Raw genomic sequence first — 19,839 nt, 5'->3', positions numbered from 1 at the left:
GCCTCCTCCCTTCTCCGCCTTCTCCCTCCTCCCCCAGGGAGACAGAAGGCCTGGCAAGGAGGAGTCACAGGAATGCTGTCATCACTCACATGATGTGGGGCAGGGGAAGGGTGGTCAAGGAGGTGTGAGGCCTGGTGTGCACCTCAGTTCAGCCTCTCACTGTCCAGGTGACCTGACCCAGCCTTGGTTTCTTCCTTCATAACCTCAGCTCCATCTACCTTCTGCTGTGAGGAGATAATTTATGGAGAACTACTTTGTAAACATTTAAGATGATATTATGATTAATTAACCACTTCCAGGAGGAAGTCCTTTGGGGCCTGTTTTATGGAGGAGACCAAGCTTCTGGTAATTAAGAGCAGTGCTGGCATCCTTACTATTAGTGGGGCAAAGCCTCCTTGGAAAGCGGGCGAACCGGTCAGACCCACACAGTTTCCTAAGAGAAGTTCTTCTAAACAGACACGGGCAGTCGGTGTGTTCAGCGCCTGCAGTTAGCAATTCTGTCAGTGGCTCCTTCAAGCCACCACATCTCTGCACAAGCGGACCCCATTGCCTGGACACCTGCCTCCTTCCCCATAGGGCCGACTCACCCTTCAAGGTTAGAGCAGCTGCCGACTTCTTAAAACCCTTCTTGTCTCTCCCATCACCCCCACCCAGCATCAGTCATTCCTTCCTCTTTGCTCCCCTAGTACCTTGAAGCCCTTCATTAATTATACTCTGGCTTTTCCAAGGGGTCTCCCTATCCCTCTGGGTGGTTGAGTCTTTGGAAGGCAGGGACAGGGCCCAGCTCACACCATGTGTTAGGCAGCCGGCAGAGGACCAGGATGTGCCTGTTGTACTCACAGCTTTGTCCCTCCCCACTGCTTAGGACACTACCTGGCACAGTCCTTGTTAAATGAAAGTGTTGGCAGAACTAAATCGCTGTGCCCAGTTGGCTCTGAGCCATTCTTTTCCTCCTGTGTCGTTTTCTCCCCTCTTCCATGTGAAATTTATCACTTCTAATTTGCTCCTGGTTAGAAGAACTATGGCCAGGCTGTGAGAAGCGTTTATAAAGTGCAAGAGTAAACAGATGGAGTGCCTGAGTGCATGCCCCAGGAAACGCCGCTAGATTTCACTGTGTGTGCTATCAATTCTGGCCACTCAGATCTCTGGCTTTGGTCCTCAGAGGCTGGTTTCCGAAGTGAGCTTTGGACAGGTGCCCACAAATACGCCTATCAATGCTGTTCACAAGCTCCGCTGGGCCCTCCGTGCTGCCTACCTGGCCTTCTTGACACCCTGGCAGCTGCCCCACCATTCCTCCACAGTCGTCCCCACCTTTCACCTGTTTCTGATTAGAGGGGAGACCCCAAGTACGGTGGTCAGGATGCCCTTGTTCATTTATCTGGCTGGCCTTTCCTCCTCTACCTCCACCTCCACCTCCTGCCTCCTTCCTTCTCCGCCTTCTCCCTCCTCCCCCAGGGAGACAGAAGGCCTGGCAGGGAGGAGTCACAGAGATGCTGTCATCACTCACATGATGTGGGGCAGGGGAAGGGTGGTCAAGGAGGTGTGAGGCCTGGTGTGCACCTCAGTTCAGCCTCTCACTGTCCAGGTGACCTGACCCAGCCTTGGTTTCTTCCTTCATCTACCTTGTGAAGCTGCTGTGAGGAGAAAATTTATGGAGAACTACTTTGTAAACATTTAAGATAACATGATTAATTAACCACTTCCAAGAGGAAGCCCTTTGGGGCCTGTTTTATGGAGAAGACCAAGCTTCTGGCTCTCCTGGCGATTAAGAGCAGTGCTGGCATCCTCACCATCAGTGGGGCAAAGCCTCCTCAAGAAAGCAGGCCAACCGGTCAGCCCCACACAGTTTCCTAAGAGAAGTTCTTTAAACGGGCAAGAGCAGTCGGCACTATGGATCTGTCCGCATCTGCAGCCTCAGAAGAACCTTAGTCTCTCCAGCCAGATGCAGCCTCCACCTCCTGGAGAAACTGCTCCCCTCCCCTGCTTCACCCTCTCCTCCTCTGCTGATTCCTTATGACATGTTTAAAATGAAGTCTTCATATTAAAAAGAAAAAAAAAAAAATCCTAGCCAGATAGTCCTTCTAGCTACCATTCTTCGTTTCTCCCTTATACACCAAGTCTCTTAGACGGAGTATCTCTGCTCTTTCTAACTTCCTCTTCCTTTTCAACTCATTGTAGGGAGGTTTCTACACATGACTCCCAGTAGTCTGCCTTTGCCACCACGGGGTCACCCCTGGGCCTTTTCATGTTCAGAAATATAGGGCTGATCTCACAGGTCAACCTCTGTGGCTCCTGACAGCATCGCTTCACTTCTTTCTTCCACCCACCATTTACGAGTGCCTTTTACGATGGCCAGGCACCACTCTCGGCACACCTTGAACAAACACCCTTGCCCTCGGGTGCTTCCCTTCTTCCGTCTTGTGAGGTTCTCGTCTCCTGGCTTAGAGGTACCAGCTCTCCTCCTGCCTCAGATCCTCCTATCAATGGGGATGTGCTCTGGGGCTTGACCCTATTCCACACCCTCTCTCTCGACCGTCTTCTTCTCCTCCTATTTGGATAGCCGTGACCAACTCTCAAACTTTTCTCCAGCTGACTATTGGCCTAAGAAACAGAACCCACATCCAAGTGCTTCCTGTACACCTCAGGCTGTGTCACATCAAACCTCAATTCTCGCACGTCCCACAGGGTCCTATCGGCAGCTCCTCCCGTACCTGCTCCCCCTCCAGATCTCACATTGCCCAAGCCAGAAACCTAGAAGCCATTTAAAAAACCCTACTCTCTTGTCCTCATAATGAACTGATGACCAAATCCTGCCCATCCTCCCTACTCAGTGTTTGTTTTTCTACCACCATAGCAGCCTTCTCACCAGTTTCCCGGTCTCTAGTCTCACATTCTCAGATCCATCCTACGACACCAGATGCCTGAATCATTTCCCTAAAATGCAAATCTGATCGTATCTGTCCTCTTTAATGGGTCCTCATTATCCTCATTCTGAAGTCCATATTGCCCAGCTCGACCTACGCGGTGGTGCCCACATGCCCATTCTGATTGTCCCATGCCACGCAGGTGGCTAGATATTTTGCAGAGGAAACCTACCCAACAAGGCCCTTGGTCAGGCTCTGGCTTACCTTGTGAGCCTCCCCAACCTTCTCTCTACTCCAATTCACCCAAGTCACACACCAGACTTTCTCTCCTCTGGGCATTTTATTCCCCTCTTTGCAGGCCCTCTGCTCACCCCCACTCTGTTCTGTTCCTGAAAAATACCTCCTCTATCCTGATCTTAGAGTCCTATATCTGTCAGTAACTCACTATGTGATTGCAGTCAGAACATCACTTAATCCAGTAGTTCTCAGCTTTGGCCGCACGTTAGAATAAGTAGGGGAGCTTTAAAATTTTGATGCTCAAACAGCAGTCCAGACCAACTGGAACAAAATCTAGGAGTGTCTAGGGAACCCTAACGTGCACTCAACCTCCCTTTCCATCTGTAAAAACCCCCAAAGGGAGCCAGTTCTGAGACATACTTTGGCAAGAGCTGTCCGGCACACTTAGCAGGGCAGGACTTGGGGCTGTTCCAAGCATAGGCCTATGGTCACCATTTCAGACGAGCTTGGAAAAGTCCTGACACATCCGCTACAGCTGAGTATGACTCAGCAGGCCAGGCCTTCCTGGTGACCTGTTCCCCAGCATCAGGCGTAGCCCCAACAGCCACCCTCCGCCTATTTGGAGGAGGCCCAGCTCTCTCAACACGACCTAATTCTCCCGAACGGGCTCCGAGCCTCAGGAGCCAGCTATGCTCACATTTTAGTCCTACCCATCTGGACAATGAATATGGTCTTGATAGGAGGACTGTCCACTCTCATTGCGTCCTTCCCAGGAGTTTTAAACTGACAGGAATTTGGTCATTAAGCAGTTAGGTAAACAAGAGTTTGACTTCTGACTCCACCATTTACTAGCCATATGACCTTGAACTCTGGTCATTTCAGCTGACTTCACTTGCTCAGGGCCTCAGTTTTCAGGTCTATAAAATGGAAATCACCGCCCAACCTCAGGAACACATGCAAAAGGCCTGGTGTAGAGAAGAGACTCACTACAGTTTCCTTTCCTGTCCCCTTTCCTCTTCTTTCCTCCTTAAAGCAAGCGGGCTGGGCAGGAGCCTCCCAGTCCTGATATTCAAGTGAACAAGTGAGGACAGATCTGAGATGCACCCTGAGGAGAAGGAAGTAAACACAGACCTTCACCCCCTGCAGTTCCCTAGGGCGAGATGCCATTTTTGTTTTGACTGGCACAGCACAGGGCCTCCAGGGAAAGGAGACAGTTTCAACCCAGAACAGGATGCCTTAAAAGGGAGTGTGCTGCATGTGGACGGGTATGGGCACAGGCTTGGGGACCACCTGGCCGGGGAGGCTCCAAGGCAGACTGGTGTTCGATACCAGTCAGACAGGTTTCTTCTCTCTGGCCACTCTCTCCAGGTGTGGTGATCGCTGCCTGTCTGCCTTCTAGCCCTGGTGGGCAGCAAGAGAGATAAGCACCACTGTAGCCCCAGGGTGCCACATCAGTGCAGCATCATTACACCAGAGATTGCTTTGATTATTATATGTCTGTGTTGCATGGGAGGTTGTTCAAGATGACCTATTAAGACTCCATATTTCTATGGGTCCTTAGCTTCTTGAAATCTGCAGCTCTAAGGTTTCAAGGCCAAAGCCAAGAGTCTCTGACCTGTTCAGGGCCAGAAAATTGGCTGGTGAGGTAGATGGTGAGTTGATGTAAATGACTGACACCTGAGAGGCAGAGTGTGTGAGGGTATGTGGTGCAGAGCAGAAAAGGCTGGTGTCGATAAGCCAAGGAAGGCGCAGCACTCACCTTCTGCGGGGCATTGATAACTCCAGTGTTGTAGCCAAACTGCAGGGAGCCAAGCACTGCCCCTCCCACGGCCATCATGAGGCGGCCTGTCAGCTTCTGCAGAGAGAAAAACCACACTGTTACAGGCAGGTCTGGGCCCAGGTTACTACAGGGCAGGGCCTAGGCTGGCAGGTTCCCTGGTTCAGATATCTTGCCTGACTCCTGGCACCACACCAGCCTTTCTCCCAGGAAACTTGGCCACTTCCTGTCCTCAGGTGGCCAAACCAGCCCTGCTGACTTCTAGACACCGGGTTGGCCAGATCCATTCCTGGGGAGAGGTGGGAATTAACATCTTTTCTCTCTCTGCAGCCAGGTCTTGGCTAGAGAAGGACAGGCTTTGGCATTCTCTGGGGTCTCGTTCCACTGGTGGAGCCATGCCTGGGGTCCATGTGGCTCCAGACTCTGATTGGGAGGCCCAAGAACCAATGCCTCAGGCAATGCCTCATGCCAAATTACATGTGAGAAGCAACATAGAAGGGGGTAAGCACCCTGGATTTGGACCCAAAGGTGGTGGTTTCTGAATCCAGCCCACCTGCCTACTTGCTCTGTGAATTCTCGACCCTCTGTTTGCTTGTCTGCAAAATGGGAATAGGCCAATGATTGAGAAAGCCAAGTATTAGTATTGTGAAACTATTTCCCCTTCACAGGGTGGGGAAACTGAGCCCCAAGAGACAGAGACAAGGCAGAGAAGAGCTCCAGCTCACTCAGGGCCAGGCTAGAGCTCAGGGGTCCTGATTCCCCACCCAGTGTCCCTCACGGCAACCATCCCCAGACCATGAGCCTCCCAGGTTATTTACACACAAATGACATACCAGCCAGGAATGTGCTTTGGAAAAGTACGTGACGCAAGGCAAGTAGGAGTGTGGGGTCAAGGCATTTCCAATGGTCAAAGGGCTAGGGGAGAAAAAGGGTGGTAGGTTTCCGTCCCCAGAAGCCAAGGGCCCGAAGGCAGCAGGCAGGTACCTTGCTAGAGAAAGGGAGAGAACTCTTTTTGTTTCTTTTAAAATGAAGAACCCACAAAATGTGACGTTAGGCAGTCCCTTAACTGGTTGTGACAGAATGGAGATAGGGAGGGGGGCACACCAAAGAACAACTGTGTACACCACACGAGGCTGGGTACTAGAGGGGAGGGTTGGGAAGCACACAATCCTGAGCTACACTTGTGGAGCAGAGACTCTCAGCTCAGTCATAGCCTTGCTATGGGCCTCGGTTTCCCCACAGAACCCAGAAGCAGCCCTGACTTCAAGATTCTCACAGATAGCACTGGGCTTAGCTGTCACTCAGACATGTTCCTAGTATTGCCTTTTCTTTCTCTAGAAGCCACCAGGCCAATGACTGAGAAAGCCAAGGTCTTTACGTCAGAGGCTGAGAGAGTGGAAGGCTGCTTCAGCTAACGTGAGGGCACATGTTCAGGGTCTGTTCTTTGTTAGGTGAGTGCTGGGTCCGTCCTCACCAGCCCACTTGGTCCCTTCCTGGCCACATATGGACATTCATCCTAGATGTCAGAGTTGTCTTCATGGAGGGCTGCACTCCCTTTAAATTCTGTCCTTCACAGCCCAGCTCAAAAACACCACTCCCCACCCCGACCTGCCACACACACACACCACAGCAAGCCCCTCTGCCACCCCGCCCCCAGCAGAGTCTCCCTTTTCTCAACAACCCAGGGAGCCTCAGATCCAGGGCTGTCAGTTCTGAGGGGGTGGTGAGTACTTGACAGACCTCCTCTCAGTGGGCCCCAGCCAAGCGCACTTCATAGAGTGACCACTGGGATTAAGTTAGAGGATGTTGCACGGTACTGAGTGAGCATCAGCAGAGCGAGGGCTCAGCAGCTGCTGTTGATGGCTCAACCCCACCACATGAGGGCTTTCTGCCTGGTGAGTCACATGCATTAGCTTGGGGCTGTCCATTGGGTCATCCAGAGTGTGACACTAATGGTACGCAAGATACATGTTTTCCTAGTACACATTAAAATATAAAACTAGAAATGTAAACAGATGAATTAATAAAATGTGGCAGAGCTTATAATGGAATACATAAAAAAGAAAGTTCTTAGGTATTGATTTTGGACATCCACCAAGATATATTAAGTGAAAAAAGCATGTATGTGTTGTATGCTATCTTTTGTGTAAAATAGATTTAAAAAAAAAAAAGGCTGACGAAGGGAGACTATACATATCTCTTTATTTAAAAGAGCATACAAGAAAGGTAATGTTACACCTTGGCGGATCTGGGTGGCAAAGGCAGGGTGGAAGGGAGATTTTTTCATTTATACTCTTTTGTACATTTTTGAATTTTGAACCATGTGAATGTATCGCCTATTCAAAAGAAAAAAAGTTTACAATTTTTACATATTACTTAGAACAAAGCAATTTAATAAAAATTTAAGTGAGAAATAATACAGATGCTATGTGGCTCTGGTAAAAATCATGCTGGTAGTGTATGAATAAATGATGCTACAGTAGGGCCTCTGTGAGAAGGAGCAGTATTATTACAGGCCCTATGTCTGGTTCTTATGTTCCAGGGGTCTCTTGGTCTCTGAAGTCATCCCTGGGGACCTAGTGAGCAGCTGTAGCCTCTGGTGGTGGGGGCCAAGGATATCCCCTTCTGCTGGACTTTGCCATTTGGCAGGTGAAGGTCAAACTCTGTTTTAAAACCTGCCTACCCACATCCTGGGTTATATCCACATCCACCAGGCGGGCTGCTGCATTAGGACCTACTAAAGTGCTCAGTGACCCATGCTCAGGCCCTGGATGAAACAGGCCCCAGTCCTTACATCAAAGAAGAGGCTTCTGGTCCAGTGGGGAGGCTAGTGTGGTCTGACCTTCAATCAGTGCGTAAAAGAAGGCACTGGGGGAGTCCTGGACAGAGAGAATTGTAATTTTGCCTGGGGACAGACAATCAAAGATGGGTTCTCAGGAGGTGACACTGGAATTGAGCCCCGAGGGACATGCAGGGAGTCTGCCAAGTGGGGAAGCGGTGGCAAGACCGCGATCCGGGTAGACAGAATAGTGCGTGCAGGGGGAAGAAAAGGGGCCTCATGTGGCCAGACTAAAAGGGGGTGGTGGTGCTCAGTGTGGTTCGATGCTGGATGCAGTGTGGCCCCTGCTCTTTGGCAGGCACACAGCGTTGAGACCAGTCACACATCTACGCTCCCATCGCCCGCCCCCACTGCACTCACCAAACCCAGCTTGATCACTGCTGAACTTGGTGTCAGAAGACAAGGCTGAAGGGCGGTGAGGTGCTTGCTTTCACTTTGGAGTTGGGATACATGGTGGCCCTGGCTCTGGGCCTTGGTTTCCTCACATAGAATGGGGATAAGAGTTCCTTCACTACGGGTTTCTATGTCATTCTATGTCAAGGTCTGTATCAGTGCCCATCATGGAGCCGGCAGCGTTCACTTGACAAATGTTTGCTGAACCAGGGAAGGATGGGAAGCCACCTTCGATTAGGCCACCATGGTACCACCTGCCCCCACCGGCCCTGTGGCTAGAACTGAAACACGGTAATAAAGTCCATTCATTCAACATGTATTTATTTTGGTGCCAAGCTGATGCCTTAGACAAGGAGTACAAGCCCCACAGCTTGTGGTTTTCTTATAAAGCCTTTTTTTAGGGGTGGAGGAGCAATGTAGAGCCCAGAACCTGTGACCCTCCCAGCCTCCTGTCCCCACCCCCTGGGGATAGGGCTATCTTCTAGAGCAACCACACTCTTCCAGGCCTTTGCCTTTGCTGTGCCCTCCGCCATCTCCAGCTTTTGCTCCAGGTTGCTGGGAATACCCACCTACTGTTCACCCACCAGACTGGGAATGCCTTAGGCATGGGACCTGGAGTGTCCAGGGTGGGACACAGCATAGAACCTTCGTAAAAGAAGACTTGCCACCTCTGAATTTAGCTTTTGGGCAAAATTAGCTCTGTATATTTGTTCTGCCAGGATGGCGTTCATCCTAACATACTTTAACTTGTCCATTTATCAAAGCCCTGAAGAGTACTGGGACATTAGCTCTGAGAGGTGGAAACAGGCTAACAATAACCTCTCATGCCAACTCACTAGGCTGCAAAGGAAAGACCACTGACCTGAGTTTAAACCCTGACTTTCCTAGGACTGCCACACAGGCCCTTCAATTTAGCAAAGGCCCAGGCTCAGAGTCCAGCACAAAGAAGGATCTCATACCCCTCACCCCTTGTCACCTCTATACCAATTCTGGGGGCCCAGAGTCCCACTGAGAGCTCTTCCTGTCTCAAGAAGCCAACAATGAGGTATCAGCTCCCAGGACCTCTCCTCCCACACACAGGGATGTTGATGGCCATGGCCATGTCACATAACTTGCCGGGCACTGGAGCCTTCTGAACCAGCATGTGCCCTTCCTTGGCACAGCACTCCAGCCCTGGGCTTGGCCTTCAGCAGGCTCTAGGTCAATAGTGGCAGAGAGACAGCATGTGGCTGCTGCCATTTGGAGGCAGGACATTCCCTGTGGGAGGAGGGTCCTGGAGCAAGTATAATCACTCCCATCACCTGCCTCCCTGCAGCTGTCCACATGGCTTCCCCAGGTGCAGTGGAGCATGGGACACCACCTCTGTAACTCCTTGGGCCCCAGTTCTAAGGAGGGCAGGGAGAGGGGGTGGGGCAGGGGCTTACCAGATCCATGTCAGCTCCCTTTTTATTTATTTTGTGTACATTTCTTTTCTAACATTTCATTTGAACAAAATTCTGGGCATTACAAAAGAAAGAAGACCAAGAAATTGCCGAATTGCTTTAACACCCTTGTGTGATAGATGGGAGCCGAAGGTCAGAGGTAAGAGGCCCAGGACACTCAGCAAACAAAAGCCAGGGCTGGGACTGAAGTTCTTTGGATTCCTACACTGAACTTTTCTTTCAAAAAGATGAATAATGGGTTATTGCTCAGATGTCTGACCTTCAGGGGACCTCAGGCATTTATTCCCCTTGAAGCCATTTCCTTCTAGCCTCCCAGTGATGTCAGGACTTCTGCCTAGCCAAGCCTCCCCTTCACCCCATGGTGGTCCTGGAGGCAGAAGGGACTCATCAATCTTTAAAGCAAAGAAAAGAGAAGGGAGCTGCCAGAATGTATCAGCACCAGCAGCAACACCATGTTGAGGTGCTAGGCGCCATGCCAGGACCTGCGTATGCATCCTGATTTAACCACCATGAACAGCCTCGAGGGTGAGACTGCTCCTACTTCACAGAAGAGAAAATGGGAGGCTCAGAGAGGAAAAGTGGATACTGGCAAGTCTCTTAGCTTCTGTGAAAATCTGAGTTGGGGGTCTCTGATGCCAAACTCTGTGCCCTTCCTGCTCATGTCCTCCTCCCTGCTTCTGGGTGCTGGTCCCTGAAGGAAACAAGGTTTCTACCTGGTGCTTTCTATGTAGGTCAAATTCCCTTCAGGCAACAACCAGCAACTTGGCCTGGCCCAGTCTGTGCCAGGACAGCCCCAAGCTCAATAACCTTCTGGCCATTTAGGTTGATTTTGCTCTAAGCCAAAGTGGCAAACTACGGCCTATGGGCCAAATCCAGCTCACCAATTAAGAATGGGTTTTATATTTTCTTAAGTGGTTGGGGAAAAAAAGACTAATATTTTATGATATATGAAAATTATATTAAATTCACATTTCAGTGAGCCTTAATAAAGTTTGACTAGAACATAGCCATACTTATTTCATTGTATTGGCTACAATGGCAGAGCCGAGTGGGCTACCGTATGGCCCACAAAGCTGACAATATTTACTTATTACTTGGCTCTTTACAAAAAAAAGTTTGCCTATTTCTGCTTTAAGCCCCAGGTACCCTGAACTGCTTTGTGCAATCCCAACATGTAAACTGCACAGGATTTTCAAAGCCTTTCAGGCAAAACCAAATCATTCTCCCTAAATAACTGAAAAGGTGTTTGTCCTAAAACAAGATGTTAAATGCAAAAAATTGGCTCTCTGGGCTGTGTGTGGGGCCCTGGGCCAGGACCTGGGCATCTGGAGAAGCTGACACCCCTGAGGAGATACCCTTACAGTGGTGAAATGGGCACCAATTCAACTCTGATAAAATTAATTTGATAAGACCATAGGAATACGCAAAGGTCCCCAACACTCTCAGCAGGCAAGTTTAAGTCCCAGCCTCTCTACCTGTGTGACCTTGAAAAAGCCCCTTCCTCTAAGACCTCCAGTTCTCAATGAGAGAGGGTTTCTAAGAAAAATAAATTATATTACTAAGGAAAGATAATGCTTGAATGCATGTTCCCCACACTATTCTAGTCAATGGAAATTCAGCAATAAGTTAAACCAAATTCTTGCCTTTCTGGAACTTGATATTTTAGTTGAGGGTGTGGACAGAAAATAAATACCTAAAATACATCAGGTGGTGAGTGGAATGAAGAAAGAAAGTAATGGGGGTGCTATTTCGTAACACTGCGGGACATGCCTGTAATGGAATACTATGCAGCTGTTGGAAAGAATGCAACACATCTGTATGTACTTGATATGAAAAGAGCCCCAGGGTAGATTGTTATGAAAGAAAAAAAGCAAGGTACGAAAACAATGTACAGGATGTACATTTTGGGTAAAGAAAGGGGAGATAATGAATCTATATAATGGCACTTACTTGTATATGCAGAGAGAAACCCGCAAGTATTTACCTCTAAGGGGTAATGAATGAACAGGATGAGCCCCACAGGGCTGCAAAGAACTAGGCAGAAGTGTGACCCAATGACATAAAAATTACATTTATAGGGACACATACATGCATGCACAAAATGAGGTCTGTGGGGGTAAACATCAGCCCATTACAACTGGGAGAAGACACTTACTCTTTTTTTACAATGCTTCTCCATAGTTGGCTCTATTACTTCTATAATTAAAAAAGAAATCCACAACCTGACCCAGAAAGGTATGTATTATTATTCCTGCTGTCTTGAGGAAACGAGCTCTAACAGAAGGTTTGGCTGGCCTGAGACCGAAAGGTGGAGCTGTTTTCTGATGAAGCCCTTTCCTCCCCACTCCCAAATGCCAAGATAGGGAGAGAGAGGAGCTTTGGGCTAGGTGATGTGGGCCACATCTTGTAGCCAAAGGATCTCTAAGCTGGGGTCTGGCAAGAGCTCTTTCGCCTTACAGGGTGCCAAGGCCCTGGAGAGGCAAAAGCCAACAAGGTGGTGGTGCCAAGGTCTTAGAGAGGATGAACACTGGCCTCATTCTGCCCAAATTCAAGACTTGGGAGCCCTGCTCAGTTGCTACAAAACCCCAGCGTTTATGCATTAGCTACTGCTCCCCTGGCCTGGTGGCTGGATGGCAGAGCCTTAGGCTCCGTTCCACTCAACCCCTCCCACAGAGGTGGTAACAATGGAAGTTTGTTTTAATGGCCAGGCCTGGGCCTGCCGGCCTGGACTCAGCCTCCCTGAGCCCATAAGTCCAACCAGGAGCCTTCTCAGCCTCCACTATCCTGGGGACACTGGTTACTGAGTGGTTTTGTCACCTCTGTGCCCAGGAGTGACATGGAGAAAGGGGTAAGGTTGCAGGTCCCAAGCCAATGCTGCACACACTTCTCCCTTTGTCCAGGCCTCCCAAGCTCTGCCAGCCTGGGGGAGGGGGGACAGGATGCCTGTACCCTTGGAGCTGGGGCAGAGCTCTAGGCCCTGACGCCCCGTGATCAGGAGGAGGCACTGGGAAAAGCTGAGCTCCCTGAAGTCACAAGCTGATTACAGGGGATTTGGGGCAGACCCAGCTCTGGGGCAAGTAGGGTCGGGTCCCTGAATGGCTCGGCATGGGACAAGATCATCATGGAGATATTTACACTGCTTGTATACACAAACTGACCGTACAAAGGGTCTTTCCAGTGAAAATAGCTACCACCCTGATTTAGGGCCCTGGGCCAGTCTCACCACATCCACCACAGGGTAGTGAACCTCTATTTTATAGGAAAGAAACCAAGGCTCTAAGGAAAGCCACTTCCCCAAGGTCACAGTTTTGTAAGGACTTAAGGACATGTTTTGTTTCCATTCACAGAAGGGTTTCAGTTGTCAAGTTATGTCTAATCCAACTTAGAGACTCTTGCTGCACCCAGAAAGAGCTTGGAAAGTCCTGGAGTCTGAGAATTCCTGCTCATTTGGGGTGAAGAGAGGGTGGAACAGAGGGTATGGAGAAGAAGGCATCTTTTTTTATACTGTAGGACATCTCAAAAATTTTTTGTTGTTGTGTGACAGCCTTATTTTGGACACATCTCATTCTTTCTCTGGCCTCAGTTTCTCCATCTATCAAATGGAAGGCTGGGCCATCCACTGTAAGGTCCCTTCCTGCTCTGATTTTCCTTTATTCTCTTACGTCATCCTAGAAAGGCTGGCAGCAGGTTTTGAGGTGGGATGTATGTGACCTTGGGAAAGTCATTTTTCTTTGGACTGCGATGTCATCATGACTCATTTCCCAGGGGAAGCAGGGCAGCCACATTAGTTGACCCATCTCTGGGCCTAGCACTGTCACCCATGTGCTACCACTGCAAATGAGCTTCCTGACAAACCCCTACTAGAGAAAAATTGACCAGCAGGAGCTTTAATGATTTTCTCAACCAAGTGATACGGCCTGAGCATCCTGGGGCTCCCCAAAAGCTCATACTGACAGAATGCCAGGCTCTGGACAGAGGCCACAACCCAGATATGGGTCTCCTGGAGCCTAGGTAAGTGCAGTGCATCATGGGAGTTCAAAGAGGCAAAGATTTATGGAGCATCTTTGGGGACAGATATATTGTTTTCTGAGTTCTTATAGACACCCTAATGATGAAAATGACATCATTCTGCAAATGAGGCAGCTGAGCTAAGCTGAAATTCAAAACCACACCTGCAGGACTTCAGAAGCCTATGTTCCTCATAAGACTGAGGGGCTGAGGGACCCCGTGGATTTCTGATTTCTTTGTCTGGGTGGCAGAGATGGCAGAGGCCCTGGGGTGCCGCTGGGGCACTACTAGGGAGTTCGTCACAAAGAGCTGGGTGAGACATCATGGAGCAGGGATCACCCTTGCCTACTGCCCAGGAGGAAGCATGAGTGAGCCCCTGGCCGGGAGGGGAGGGGAGGGGTTTCAACCTGTCCTCTCCCTACTTCCTACTCAGTAAAACTCATCGCATTGAGCCGTAGAGGAGAACGACAGAACACACAGAAGGCAGCTGAGCCAATTCTCAGTTCCTAGGAGATGAAGAGGAACATAGCAAAAAGAACTTCAAAGCCAGACATGCCTGGGAAAGTGATATACTCTCTTCAGGCCTCAGTCTAATATCCTGCATAAAAGGGCTGTGCTTGCTGATCCTTTCGGCAGTCTCCAAAGGGAAGGGCTTTATTCCAGAATATATACAGGATGATCCATAGAAGGTTTAGCAAAAAGAAAGTAAAATTTTTTTTTTACTATAATTGCTATCTGTATTTGTCTTTTGAAATTTCTGTTATGTAGGCATACAATCTACTAGTGTAACGGCGCATGTACATGAATTTATAAATACAGACAAACCACTTGGAAGGAGGTGCTCCAAAATTAATTACTGATGGGGTAGACAGTCAAAAGTCTGGAGATTATTTCATGAAAAACACCCACCTGTTACAGCAGGTATTTATGGCCCTTGAATTTAGGCAAATTCTCCCCGCAACCCAAACTTTAAGAAAGGCTATGGTGAAAAGGGACAGTGGAAACTAGAAGCCCTTTCTGATTGGACTGGGTTCAAATCTAGCTCAGCCACTTACTAGTTGTGAGACTTCAGGACAGTTACTTCCCTGCTGAACTCCAGGCCCATGAACCAACAGGGCTATGTGGAGGGTCAGTGATATTGAAAAGCAGTTTAACCAAGAGCCTAGTAAACTACAAGTGGCTATGGATTTTCTCCTCTACTTTTCTGTCACCACTCAGAATATTCCCTTGTCCACTCAACAAAAAGACACCCAGGTTCTACATCGCATGCTAAACAGACAGTTGCTTACCCTTGAGGAAGTGATAAAAGTTACCTCTGTCTTACAGATGGAGAAATTGAGGCCCAGAGAAGTTACGTGGCTTGCTACAGCCCAAGATAACACAGCAAGTATTTGGACTTCTGGGTCTCAAACCCTGACTGCTAGCTAAAATTGCTTCTCATTTGATTTTTATTTTGTTATATTCCAGCATAATGGCTCACCTATGACTGTCAGGAATTTTGTTCCCAGCTTAGAGTCTACTTTCAAGCCCAAAGGCCAGGGTGGGGCGAAGCAAGTTATCTGGATTCAACAGGTATGAAGGAGCATTTTCCCGCTGAGAGTACAGCCTAGAGTCACACACAGCCAAGACCCAGCTCAGTCCCAGTGGACACCTTCACGCCCACAGGAAGGGCAGTGTAGAGTTCAATCCTACCCCAGTACTCCAGGAAGGCATCTTTGCGCCTACCTTGCCAATGGCAGGTGATGGGACCGTTCAAGAGGGTAAGAGTGAGCATTTCCGAGAAAAAAAGAACTTGAGAGTGGCAGGAAAGCAGGATGAAGGGTGAACACTCTGAGGTTATTAAACTGTACTATGGGACCTATATAACAGATTATACAAAAACATTACTTGGATAATCATTCAAGTTAAAAGTTGTACCTACAACAGGTCATACAGATACAGATAAACTGAAAGCCAGAGAACAAATTAAGTTTTTTGAAATTCTCCTGTTTGAAGATGACCTTCATGATTATGGTGTTTCAATCCTGAGAGTGAAAATTAAAGTAATTAATGCCTTCCAGCTTTTTTTCCTGCTGTTGTAGTTTTTCTTGAGAATTCATGAAGTATTCATCAGAATGAATGACGCGATACTTTACCGTGATGCCGAAAAGACATCACGAGAGAGCAAAATTACTAATTTAATGCATGTTTCATCTTCCCTCTTCATGAAACCTAATGAAATATCACAGTATTTACTCATAAAGGAGGCAGTTTGTGAGAAGCTAATATTTCCAGAAAGAACTGATAACCTAGCAGACTCACAAGAAAATACAGCTCTCGAATAAATAGAATGTGATGTACTGTATATTCATGATAGAATCTGACTGGAAACTTTGGCTACTTGGACCGGGCTATTTTTATTATGAGAATTAATTTCCTTGTCTGTGTGCAGATTTTCTGTAGCCTTAAAGGAAAAAAAAAGTGACTCGAAAATATTCTATACAAGAGGAAAGAAGGGAGTAAAAGAAAAGAAACAATGTCCTGTACACAGGCTGCAGGCAAGCTCGTTTACAGATCCTATCTAGGCAGTTGTTTGCCACCAGAAGAGTCCTCATCTACTCAGAGTACGGAGTCCCTGGTCTCCCAGTCCCCTGGGGGGCCCTCACCCGAGTGGGAAACGTGCCACCTAGGAGCACATCTCCTCCCCAGGACCTGGCGAAAGCTTGGGGCTTGCGCTACCCAGAAAGTAGAGCCTCGGAGGCCAGCTTTTCGACTTAAGCCTGGAGTTGGAGCCCCGGCCTTAAAATGCTCCCCGCCTCGGAACCTCGGTGAAAGCCAGACACCAGGCCACGGGGAAGTGCAGCACCCAAGAAAGAGCGGTTCTGAGCCAACAGAGTGAGGACGGGTCCCGGCCTCCTTCGAATGGGGGGCTCGGCCCGCTCAGCCAATGGGTGCCGCCGCGCTCGCCCCGGGAGTCCCAGGGCCCCTGGCTTAGACCGCGCGGCGTCCCCGGAAGAAAGCCAGATACCGCGGGCGCCAACTACGCAAGTGGCTCCCTCAAAGCCCATGCCTACTCGCGTCCCCCACCGGGAGGGACCTGCGCGCCCGGGTTGGCGGAAGAAACCCAGGCCTGGGGTGGGCAGCCTGGGCCCGCGAGCGCAAGCCTCACCTTGCTGTTGGGATCCATGGCCGCGCTGCGCCGTTGGCTCTGGCTGCACCGGGTGCGCGGGCGGGCGGGTGGAGCTCTGACTGCTGCTCAGTCTCCCAGACTCAAGACTGAGAGGTCTGACTTCGCTCCCACGATCTCCACAATCTGCACGGCTACCTCTACCGTTTATAGGACCCCAGCCATTGGCTCGCGCTTTTGCTGTGTGGGGGGTGGGGTGAGCAGGGCCGGGGGTGGGGCTTAATGCACGCAAGGCGGGGCTTCTGGGGGAGGGGGCTAGTGCCAGGGACAGGGCTCTGGGCCCAGACCTCGTTCTTGCCGTCTTCCTTTCTTCCTGTGTCTTGGGTCCGGGGAAAGTACTCGCTGTGTGACCCTTAGCAAGTGTGCACACCTCTCTGAGCTTCAGCGGCCTCTAGCAAAATGGTGGAGCTCGTACCAGGCTGTGCGCCACTGGATAACAGGTAAACTGGGGATAACACAACCACCTCACTGGTTTGTTATAAACATTAAGTGAGTTAATATTTGTAAAATGTTTAGAACAGCGTCTGTTACTTGGTAAGTGGTATTTAAGTAGCGTTCGTTAGACTATGGGAGGTCGCAGTACCAATATTGTCTTAACCTCCTCTACCCCGGCATCTGTTTGATGCTGAAGTCTTGCCTTATTATAGGCTGGGCCCCCTGCAGGCTGGGCCCCCTGCCTGGAAATCCATACTAACTTCTCTAGGCTTTCATATCACCACCTCTGTGAAGCCTTCCTCATATGACAGTACATGCGAATCTATGCTGACAGGTAAGAGCACAGGAGACCTTGGGTTTCAACCAGGTCCACTGCGTAGTAGCCTTGTATGATCCTAGGTCAGGTGCTGGCCTATGAGCCCCAGTTTTCATGTGGATATGTCACCATCGCCCTCATGTACTGTCATCAGAGTTATAGTTTCCAGAGAAGCACATGCCGATGGACACATGGTAAGTCTTCCTTTAGTGATAGTGGAATTATTTCACCTTATTTCATCCAATTTCACCTCATTTCCTTTTCCAGAACCTACCTTACTTGAGGCACAGTGAAGGGAAAGAGTCTCCGTCTAAAGGTCTGGCCAAAATCTTGAGGTTAGGCTAAAGGCCCTTTTCCCCATGGAGGGGCCCAGGAGGGGTGACTTTATGTTGGAAAGGAGGAATCTGAGCTGACCACATGACCCCTGGAGTCCTCTGCCTGGGCTGTGTGTCCAGTGCTGGCCGAGGTGACACCTTGGCTGGGCCTGGAACCCTGGAAGGGAAGGCAGGCCCCTCTGGGCACACCCCTACCCCATGGCTCCTATTTCTATGGTATCCCAACTGCTAAGCCTTCAAAACTTAGGGACATTGTCTCCTCATCTGGGTTCCAGAGGCCACCAAGTCCTGCTAAGTTTACCTTCTGCACCATCTCATCCTCCTTCCCTCCCTGCTGTCTGCAGGTCCAACAGCTCTGCTAGTCTCACCTCCTCCAGTCCTGACCCCTACTCTCCTGCTCGAATGTCTAACACTGTCACCGAGGGAGCAAAGCTCATCCTGGCCATCAAGGCCCTCAGGGCTCCAGTTTACAAGCCTAGCCTTACCCTTCACACCAGCACTTTCTATATCTATACCTTTGCTCAGGTTTTTTCCTTGGCCTAACTCCCTTCAACCTCAACATGCCAAAATACTTCTGATGGCACAAAGCACCCTTGGAATTGGGCCTCCTCTGGGAAGTGTCCCTGAGTCCCCCAAGAGGGAATCTCTCCCTTATCCTTCTCCATACCTGCCCAAACAGACCCCCATTACCTGCTCGAAATTCCATTTCTAGGAGTTTTCTCTCTGTAAAAGTTTATGACCCCTGGAGGCTACTGTTTAGAGGTACATTCATCAGAAGCTCTTTACACTGGGTCAGAGATTAGATTCTTAAGTGGGCTAGTCTATTTTGGGGGTGGCTGAGTCCTGTGAAATAGGATATAACTCCAAATAGGGAAGGAACACCAGAGAAAAATCTAAAGAAGTGGCATCTGAGCTTGGAATTTGGGGATGCATGGGGAGAAAAAGCATGAGCAAATAAGTGCCTGGAAGTGGGTGGTGAAGGTGCAGCTTAAGCCAGAGAAAGCCAGGCTAAGTCTCCCCTATGGCTGGAGTGCGGGGGCTTGGGAGAGAGAGAAGATAAAGATAGGGGGAATTTGAGTGAGAGAAGATGCTGAAGAGATGGGATCACGAAGGCCCTCAAATGCCTGATATAGGTGTTAGGGCTTTAATTCAGTGGGCAGTGGGGAGCCATGGAGAGTTTTGAGCAGGGGAAAGACCTAAGATTCTCAACCTTCCTTCAAGCCTATGCTACCCTGAGGTTTTAAAGAGGATGTGAGGAGGCCTGGGGAACCCTAGGGTTCAGTTTGGAAGGATCAAGGGCCACCTGCCCCTTCTTCCCCGCAACCCCCAAGCTGTGGTCACGCTGGCAGCTTTGTCCCTGGAGGCTACCTTTAGCCCAGGAAGGAACTTGGGACTTTTGTAATTCTGATTCTAAGCAGTTCCAGCCTTAGCCGCTTGGAGGAAAAGAGCTCTCTGGGACTGGCAGGGCGGTTCCAGGTGGCCAGGCAGATGCTGGCTGGTTGCGTGCCTGACAGCACGAACGTGGGCTCCGGCGGCGGCGCTGAGCAGGGTCCTAGCGGCTCCGCCCTGCGGCTCCCGAGTCAGGAGTGAGTAAGGCGGACCAGGAAAAGACTTCTTCTTCTTCTTCTTTTTTTTTTTTGCCTTTAAAGGCAAGCGTCCCTGGCAGCCAGGAGAAAGGGCCTGCTGAGTCAACTGAAGTTAATGCAAGGGGGTTTGGCAGGGGTTGGGACACGGGAGTCCCAAACCCGCAAGATGTTTTGCAGCTCAAATTCTCTCAGGCTGCAGGTAAACATGGTGCTGGACTCCAGTTTTGTGCTTAATATTTTCATTCTCATTTGCACACCCGTTCAAACCACCCGCTCCCAGAGAATTTTTTTTAGCTTTCCTTCTTATCCTTTTGTTTGCCCCTCCCCGGCTCTCTGGAAGCGCTCTCATCAGGGCCACCACCTGCTTGCTGATGCTGGGGCTATTGAAGGAACATACCCCTGAGCACCAGGCTTGTCTGCCCAGCTTCCTTTAGGACAGCT

At 49.6% G+C, this 19,839-nt stretch overlaps 1 protein-coding gene, 1 long non-coding RNA gene and 1 pseudogene across 4 annotated transcripts in view; 2 read left to right on the top strand and 1 right to left on the bottom strand.

The window, feature by feature from the left end:
- Positions 1 to 16,913, bottom strand: part of SLC2A1 (solute carrier family 2 member 1) — a 29,076-nt gene extending 12,163 nt beyond the window's left edge. Inside the window, exons 1-2 of the mRNA XM_039868804.1 lie at positions 16,709 to 16,913; positions 4,861 to 4,956 (exon numbers count right to left, since the gene is read on the bottom strand). Of these exons, the coding sequence (XP_039724738.1) occupies positions 4,861 to 4,956; positions 16,709 to 16,726 (114 nt within the window). The 5' untranslated portion in view covers positions 16,727 to 16,913. The remainder of the gene's footprint in view (positions 1 to 4,860; positions 4,957 to 16,708) is intronic.
- LOC120607381 (TIP41-like protein) lies at positions 13,814 to 15,884 on the top strand (annotated as a pseudogene).
- Positions 16,914 to 16,985: 72 nt separating the features above from the next.
- The window catches only part of LOC120607181 (uncharacterized), a 61,168-nt gene continuing 58,314 nt past the window's right edge, over positions 16,986 to 19,839 (top strand). For all 3 annotated transcript variants that reach the window (XR_005654078.1, XR_005654081.1, XR_005654080.1), the window contains exon 1: positions 16,986 to 17,166. This is a non-coding gene — a long non-coding RNA (uncharacterized LOC120607181). The remainder of the gene's footprint in view (positions 17,167 to 19,839) is intronic.

Source organism: Pteropus medius, unplaced genomic scaffold (genome assembly GCF_902729225.1).
Source record: "Pteropus medius unplaced genomic scaffold, Ma_sr-lr_union100, whole genome shotgun sequence".
In the NCBI taxonomy this organism is placed as follows: domain Eukaryota; kingdom Metazoa; phylum Chordata; class Mammalia; order Chiroptera; family Pteropodidae; genus Pteropus; species Pteropus medius.
The sequence above is the reverse complement of the archived record's forward strand: the minus strand, read 5'-3'. Positions and strand labels throughout refer to the sequence as shown.